An 8,989-nucleotide genomic window follows, 5' to 3' on the forward strand; every position below is an offset into this window, starting at 1 on the left:
GCATAGCTACTTTGCCATAGCTATGCCAGCATAAACCCATAGAGTAGGCATAGGGAACACAAAGGTTTTTCCGCTAGAGTATGCTCACCACCTTCCCAAGGGATGGTAGCTACACTGACGGAAGCATTTTTTCATTGACATAGCTGTGTCTGCACTGGGGGTAAATCAGCATAGCTACACTGGTCAGGGATGTAATTATCCGACCCCGACCAAAGTAGCTATGTTGACCTAACTTTTAAACATACACCAGGCCTGACTAGCTAGCAGCTCAGCAGAATTTCAGGGTACAACAGAAGTAGTTGTTCTTTGGTAGTTATTTCAGTCTAATGTCTTAATAAATCTTCTAATGTATACACTAATCCGAGGTTTCAGGCAATGAAAACCATATATGTGGAAGAAAAATATAAGGAGCCAGGAAAACATTTAAGTCTGTGCTCCTGTGTGCTGGTAAAGTTGAAGACCTATCACACTGTGGGCCAATTTCTATATTGCTGGACTGATGTAATAGAGTAGAACTGGGGCCTATGGTTTTAAAGCATAGATTCTACCAGGAGCTCATACAGGACATTCAGTTCCCTGCTTTAAAATAATTTAAATAGCTAAAAAGTTGAAACAGGCAAGGACTAGTCTAGTGGCCATCTATGTCTATTTGGTCACCTATGTCTCTTTAGCCAATAGGGAACAAAAAAAAGAGTCAGGGTGCCATTGAACTCTACACTTAAGTGTGATAAATATTTAATAACTCATAAAATAATGAGCCAAGTGAAGGAATTAGGAACATTTCCCATAATTTGGTTATAAATGAGTATTTATAAATGATATGGGAAAATTTGTGAGAGATTTTCACATACTGCAAAACAGCTCACAGGATGAGCAAATGGCAAGAAACAAATATGACTTAGTATTGCCATAACAAGTCACAAATTCCCTCTCTCTTCAGCCCCACAGAGATGGCAAAGGTTTTTTCTAACTTGACTTAGTCCTTATCAAAACTAGAAACATTATGCTGGCAAACCCTCCTAGTATAGACACACTTATACAGGCAGAGAATAATAGGGTTAAAAGGAATAGCCAGTATGGGTTTGTCAAGAACAAATTATGCCACACCAAATCTCATTTCCTAATTTGACAAGGTTACTGGCCTAATGGATGGGAGGAAGCAGTAGACATGTTATATCTTGTTTTTTAGTAAGGCTTTTGACCCAATATCACATGACATTCTCATAAGCAAATTAGGGAAACATAGTTTAGATTAAGTTACTATACGCTGGGTGGACAACTGGTTAAAAGACCATACTTAAAGAGTAGTTATTAATGGTTCACTGTCAAAACAGGGGTGTGGGGGGGTGTCTCTCATGAGGTCCCACAGGGATCAGTCTTGGGTCTGGTACTACTCAGTATTTTCATTAATGACCTGGCTAATGGAGTGGAGAGTATGCTTACAAAGTTTGCAGATGACACCAAGCTGAGAGGAACTGCTAGCATTTTGGAGGAAAGGATTAGAATTCAAAATGACCTTGGAAACTGGAGAATTGGTCTGAAATCAACAAGATGAAATTCAATAAAGACAAGCGCAAGGTACTTCACTTAGAAAGGAAAAATCAAATGCAAAACTATAAAATGAAGAACAACTGGCTAGGTGGTAGTATTGCTAAAAAGAAACTGGGATGTAGTGGATCACAAATTGAATACAAATCAACAATGTAATCCCGTTGCAAAAAAAGCTAATATTCTTGGGTGTATTAACAGGAACGTATTATGTAAGAGACAGGAGTTAATCGTCTTGCTCTCTTAAGCACTGGTGAGGCCTCAGCTGGAATAGTGTGTCCAATTCTGGACACCACACACTAGGAAAGATGTGGACAAACTGGAGAGAGTCCAGAGGAGAGCAACAAAAATAATAAAAAAAGATTTAGAAAATCTGACCTATGACGAAAGGTTAAAAAAACGGGCATGTTTAATCTTGAGAAAAGAAGACTAAGGAGAGATCTGATAACAGTCTTCAAATATGTTACGGACTGTTATAAGGAGGACGGTGATCAATTGATCTCCATGTCCACTGATGGTAGGAGAAGTAGTAACTGGCTTAAATCGGCAGCAAGGGAAAATTTAGGTTACGTATTAGGGAAAACTTTCCAATTACGATGGTAGTTAAGTTCAAGGAAGGCTGTGGTGTCCATCTTGGAGATTTTTAAGAATAGTTTGGAAAGACACCTGTCAGGGATGGTTTAGGTTTATTTGGTCCTACCTCAGTGAAGGGGACTGGACTTGATGGCCTTTCAAAGTCCCTTCCAGCCCTTCATTTCTATGATTCTATCTTTCGCCAGTAGAGCTTATACCAATTCCCTGAGAGACGACATAAATTATAGCAGCTAATGCAGTTTTAGGATAGTATAAGTGCATCTGCACCAGTGCTTATTCACCAATACAGCTATGGTGTTAAAAATATCACATTCTTAACCGACATACCTATGCCAATATCAGTTTTAAATGTAGAGCAAGCCCGATTCTCAAATTTACATTGACATAGCTAAATAACTCAGTTGTGTGGAAAAAAAACCACACCCCAAGTGCCATACCTATGTCAACATAAACTTCAGTGTAGACAAAACTAGGTTGACAGAAGAATTGCTTCTTGGAGAGGTGATGTTCTTCCAGTGATGAAAAGATCCCTTCTTTCGCTGTAGGCTGCATCTACACTCAAGGTTATGCTGACATAGCCACGGTGCAGCAACTCTGCTGCTATAGTACCCGTAGCACAGATGTGGCCTAGGAAAAAAAATGTAGGGCTTTTAGACCAAGTTAATTGACATATGAAACACCACTTAGCGCCTAGCTCCTAAATGGAACTACTATAGTGTGGGTGCATAACTGGTTGGAAAACTGCTCCCAGAGAGTACTTATCCGTGGTCACAATCAAGATGGAAGGGCATATTGAGTGAGGGTCCTGCAGGGATCAGTTCTGGGTCCGATTTTGTCCAAGATCTTCATCAATGATTTAGATAATGGAATAGACAGCAAACTTATAAAATATACTGACAATACCAAGCTGGGAGGGGCTACAAGTGCTTTGGAGGATAGGATAAAAATTCAAAATGATCTGGATAAACTGAAGAAACGGTTTGAAGTAAACGGGATGAAATTCAATAAGAACAAATGCAAAGTATTCCACTTAGGAAGGAACAATCAGTTGCACACATACAAAATGGGAAATGACTGCCTAGGAAGGAGTACTGCGGAAAGGGATCTGGTGGTCAGAATGGGTCACAAGCCAAATGTGAGTCAACAGTGTAACACTGTTGCAAAGAAATCTAAAATTATTATAGGATGTACTAATAAGAGTGTTGCAAGTAAGACATGAGAAGTAATTCTTCTCCACTCTACTCCACGCTGATTAGGCCCCAACAGGAGTATTGTGCCCAGTTCTGGGCGCCACATTTCAGGAAAGATGTGGACAAATTGGAGAAAGTCCAAAGAACAAAAATTATTAAAGGTCTAGAAACCATGATCTATGAAGGAAGATTGAAAAAACTGGGTTAGTTTAGCGTTGGAGAAGAGAAGACTGAGAGGGGACATGATAACAGTTTTCAAGTACATAAAAGGTTGTTACAAGGAGAAACACTGTTCTCCTTAACCTCAGAGGATAGGACAAGAAGCAATGGGCTTAAGTCACAGCAAGCACGGTTTAGGCTGGACATGAAGAAAAACTTCCTGTTGGGGTGGTTAAGCACTGAAATATATTGCCTAGGGAGGTTGTGGGATTTTTTAAGAGCAGGTGTACGGTACATAGAACAGTATAAACAAGTCATTGTCTGTAAGAAATTTTAATTTGTACTGACTTCATTAGTGCTTTTTACACAGCCTATTGTAAAACTAGGCAAATAGCTAGATGAGTTGATGTACCCCTGGAAGACCTCTGCGTACCCTGGTTGAGAATCACTGGACTAGATGACCTCTCAAAGTCCCTTCCAGTCCTACGATTCTATGATTGACACAGTTTACCACCTTTAAAACTGTGATGATGTAATGGAGCGGACTCACCCGGCGGTGCCTCCTGCTGCTCGTCTGCGGGAATTAGCGTGTCAGCCTCTGGAGCACTGTCAGCCTCTGGAGCACCCTCTGCCGTCTGGTGATCTGCCTTACCAATGGGCTCGGTCCCTCCCAGGACCTGGTGCCTCCTCCCACTGGGGTGCTGCCCCCTGGCAGTAAACCCCAACAATCCCTGAGGGTCTCCCCTCCCTGGGGAACCCCCACCCACTACCCCCACCTCGTCTCAGTCTTGGCTACTGCCAGTCATTGCTTAGTCCCACTCCCCAGGGCAGACTGCAGTGTATCAGCCACTCATCACCGGCAAGGGGGGGTGGGAGCGGCTGTCTCTGTCTACCAATGGGCTGCTGCCTTGCAACCCCAGTACGTAATAGGCCCTAATCTAGGCCTCGCAGCCTAGGGGTTTCCAGGCCAGAGCTCCCCTGGCCTTTCCCCCTCAACCCTGCTCCAACCTAGGTACTCCCTCAGGTCCCTGCAGCCAGGCCCTTCTCTCTCTGAATGGCTAAGCTTCAACCTAGCAGCCCCTTTATAGGCCCAGCAGCAGCCATTTCCCCAATCAGCCTAGATTTTCTTGCCCTCAGCCCTAACTCTCTCCCAGGTCTGGCTTTTAAGCCCCACAGGGCAGGAGCGGGTAACCACCCCACTACAGATGGGCTAATATGATTTTAAAGGTATTAAACAATGTCTATATTAGGTGTTAAGTGGGCTTCAAAAGTTAGCTAATGCAAGTTTTAAAAACATCTGTTTCCTATACAGTACTCTAAGCAAAGCCTTACAAGCCACAGGACCGTGGGCAGGCCCCTGCAAAGGAGCCATGAGAAACCAGTGCCAGGGAAGCCTTGGGGGAGGGAGGGAGGCAGGCTGAGGTAGAGATTTCCCTACAACACCCCCCCCCCCCAGTGGGGGTGTATACCCTCCCTGAATTTCCCCAACACTCCCCCTCCCCCAGTGGTTAACTAGTTACAAGCAGTGTTGCTAATTTAGTCTTTGGTTGGAAATTTGAATTGAAACTGAAACTGAAACATTAATACACACTTTAGAAGCCTATTCAGTGTAAGATAAAATACTTCTACCTGAAAAAGTATACTAGGTTTGAAAAGCCTGAACAAAGACTAGCTTCTTCACACAGCTGTTTTTTCTGACACCGTCAGTGCATTCATTTTGGCAATGTTGGCCAACATTATAATTTCAAATTATGATTTGTAAGCAAGGTCTGAATGAGCACTTGCTTGAGCCCCAGCACCTCTTTCATTACAAATTCAGCACTGGTCACCCTCAACTAAACTGAACTCACTAAGCAAGGGGTTCATGGCAGAGCCTGGGGGAGGAAACATGGGTTTTGCTTGGTGATGTGGGTTGTGCCTAAGAGTCACAGGCACTATTTGACCTGCTCCTCTCCCCTATTTAAAGGTAGAGCTTATTAGGCTCCATAGAGAGTCTTTTGTTTTGTTAAGTGGTCACTAGAGCTGAAATCACTAATAATCAGTTCTAAGTGCTTAGAGCTGCTGCAGGACAGCATTTCTGTCGAGGAAACAGCTCAGCCTGCACTTACTGTGCGGTTCCCCCACTGAGAACTGAAATCACTGAGAGCTGGGTGGAACCTCAAGAGACCAACTCGTCGAGGTCACAGTTGCAGATGGCAGCAGTAGCAGGTGATGTCTCAGGGCCATCGGCAATGGAGTGGTGGAGCGAACAGTGGCACGACAAACAACAGTGGCCAGAGTGAGCAGCCAGTGTGAGTAGCTGGAGGAATGAGCAAGATGACTTCTCTCCCACGCCCTCTCAGGATGGGAGGTGAACTCATGTGAAAAGAAAGCACGTCTGAACTCTGGATCTTCATTGACCAAGTATTAAGTCTCTGCGTACATTATCTTGATGTAAGTGGTAGGCCAGTAGATGAATTTCTAGACGTTCAGGTTATAGAAGACACATTGGCTGCATCTCTGACAACCCACATCTTAGAAGAGTTAAATTCTTGTAAATTGAACTCCAAAGAGATGGCTGCTTATGCATTTGATGGAACTGCAAACTTCTCTGAATGTCATAATGAAGTACCAGCTTTGCTCAGAGAAAAGTGTAATTCTAATCTCTCCTATACACACTGCAGAGGCCATCTATTCCAACTAGAACTAGTATGATCTGCAGAATCTTCAAAAGGCACTTCAAAAGCTATAAATTTAATGTGTTCATTATACTTTTTTTTTTTTTTTCCCAAGCAAGAGTCCCAAAGGATTGAATGTCTTGGAAAATATAGAAGATACACTGGGACTGAAGTTCAAATTAGTCCAACTTGGGAAAACCCGCTGGCTTTCTCATGAGTGATCCTTGGCTGTTGTCTTAAAATTACTGTAACCACTATTATTGGCTTTGGAAAGTATCTACCAAGATGGGACAGATTTAAGTGGTGACGCTAGCGGACTACTTTTGCTACTAAGTTCAGAGAAGACAATAGCCATTCTCCTTTGTAGGTCTACTGTGAAATCACTTGGGTCATTAAACAATGCCATCCAGGCATCTGCTACAACAGTAGTAGATCTCCGTCCAGCAATGGAGCTACACTTGGCTCAATCAGGGAGAGATCCATTAAAAAAGTACTGGAAGAAGCAAAGACTTCAGTTCAGAAGAAGACTAATTAGGGCACTTAAATGAAGAGGACAAGAAGTGTTTGTTAAGCCAGGTTAAAACGTAAAGTACACAGATTGATTCTTATATCTCTACAACAGCAACTTCTGGATTCTACTCAACCTCTATGCAGCTTTTACAGATGCCTGTCTCACAAAACACTGACAGTGTGACGCACTACCTGCAATGGGGTTGCCAAGTTATCAGGACAGAACAGAGAATTTGAATGCAGAGTGGAATATCATATGACAAATAAACGAAGATTTGACTTCAACTTCTTATCATCACGAGTGGTTTGACCCAACTTTTGTGCTGTTTCCTGGGATGAAAGTAGGAATTCATCTCTTGCTACTTCCAGTCACAACAGCTACAGCGGAGCATTCTCTTTTCCTCATTGAATAGAATTCTGTGTTCTGAAAGAAGTCACCTTCTGTCTGATCATGAGCCTATCACGAAGGACTGGAAGTACCAGACACATGAGAAGCCACCAAAAATGAACACACTGCATTTGAGAAGTTCATTAACAGAGCTGTGCAAAATTACAAGAAACCAAGAAGGATGTAGCTATAGCACATCATAGTGGGTGCTATAGGTGTAGCCAACTTTCATTTGTGTGATGATTTAAAAACCATGAGTTAAATCTAATAAAACGGTCATGAAACATTTCAGTTTTTACTATGGTGCCATAAAGCCCACCTTCACCCTAATGGTCTCACCCCTCATCAGTCCTCACCCACCCCCCTCCATATTTTTGAACACACACACACACACACTTTCAATTCCTGGGGGGAACACTGGGCTGAGGGAAAGGAAAGTGCCCCAGCGCTGCCTTACTCTAGGCACTGAGGAACAGCGGAAAGCTGGGTAAATGTGTCACCGAAATACACAACAAAACCCTCCCTGCCAGCCCCCTCAGAGGCACTGCCTGACACTCAAGCCTATGAGGGAGCGGGTGGGGGGTGAAGGGACGAGGCGGGCCGTGTCCCGCCCCCCACAGGCAGGAGGGAGGCGGGCTCGCCGGGAGGGTCTCCCTGCCCTGGCGCGCCGCTCCTCACCCTTTCGGCGCGCGGGCAGGGAAGCCCGGAGCACCCGCCCGCTGCTGCACAGCTCGGAGGCGTCCAAGAAGAGCGGGTCGGGGTCCGGATCCGGGTCGTCCTGCTCCTCCTCCACCTCCGTCTGCAAGTCCTTCGCCGGCAGCAGCACCCCCCACAGCTCGCTCACGGGCCGCGTCCTCCCGCGGGCCAGGGCCATGTTTCCTCCCCGCAGCGCCGCCGCCGCCGCCACCTGGGCGCGCCTAGCCAACCCGCCGCACCCGCACCCGCACTGAGGGGCCGCGCGTCCTGCCGCTGAGCCCCGTTCCCTCTTCTCCAGCAGACCAGGCCCTTCCGCCTCTTTCAGCGCAGGCCCCGCCAGCCACTCCCCCTCCGCCGGGGGTGGGGGGGGGGGGGGGAACAGGGCTCAGTCACTGCCCTCGCCCCGTGGTATTGCCCGCCTTGGGGGGGCGTAGTGAGATGGTGGCTGCGCTTCCCCGTCCTACCCGCCCACCTCCCGGGTTTTCCAATAAGTGCACTGGAAGCTGCATAGGGAACCCTTTTCTCCTCTCTGCCCCTGGCGTGCTAGGCCCTCCCTTGGGAGGAAGCTGCTGACCTTGGGGGGGGGGGGGTCTGGCTTTCATTGCTCTTAGAAGTAGCAGCCACAGTAGGGGCTGTAGTAGTGTGAGGAGGAAACCAGGCTGGCAGGCGAGTATCCTGTTCGCTACAGCTCACAGCCAAGGCCTAGCCCGCTGTTGGGCCTGCTCTGTAAAAGTGCAGCACCACCCCATGCTCACAAGCTGTTTAAAGCTTTGCTGTAAGCTACTGGGCCCAAGCTATTAGAGAGAAATAAGGTGGTTGAGTGAATATCTTTTATTGGACCAGCTTCTGTTGGGGAGAGAGGTGGGGGACTAGTAACTGCTGATAGTTACGAAAGGTCCCGTTTCCCCCCTCCCCTCCCCTCCTGCTAGTAATAGCTCACCTTACCTGATCACTCTTGTTACAGTGTGTATGGTAACACCCATTGTTTCATGTTCTCTGTGTATATAAATCTCCCCACTGTATTTTCCACTGAATGCATCCGATGAAGTGAGCTGTAGCTCACGAAAGCTTATGCTCAAATAAATTTGTTAGTCTCTAAGGTGTCACAAGTACTCCTTTTCTTTTTGCGGATACAGACTAACACGGCTGCTACTCTGAAACCTGCTGATAGTAAAGGGGCACCATTTTAAGATTGTGGTGGTGTTGCATTGCCCCATACATGGTGCTTGCAGCACAGTCCAAATTTA

At 45.7% G+C, this 8,989-nt stretch overlaps 1 protein-coding gene across 3 annotated transcripts in view; it reads right to left on the bottom strand.

Moving 5' to 3' along the window:
* Window positions 1–8,406, bottom strand: part of HELB (DNA helicase B) — a 35,664-nt gene extending 27,258 nt beyond the window's left edge. The window contains exon 1 of one of the 3 annotated variants that reach the window (XR_005223534.2): window positions 7,725–8,231. Coding sequence is in view for 2 of the 3 variants with exons in the window: in XM_037887154.2 (XP_037743082.1) it covers window positions 7,725–7,920 (196 nt within the window). In the remaining variant the exon portion in view is untranslated. Of the gene's footprint in view, window positions 1–2,579; window positions 2,741–7,724 lie in introns of those variants that run through there. The other 2 variants (XM_037887154.2, XM_037887158.2) reach the window with 2 other exon arrangements.
* Window positions 8,407–8,989: the final 583 nt, after the last annotated feature.

This window comes from Chelonia mydas, chromosome 1, assembly GCF_015237465.2.
Source record: "Chelonia mydas isolate rCheMyd1 chromosome 1, rCheMyd1.pri.v2, whole genome shotgun sequence".
Lineage (NCBI taxonomy): Eukaryota > Metazoa > Chordata > Testudines > Cheloniidae > Chelonia > Chelonia mydas.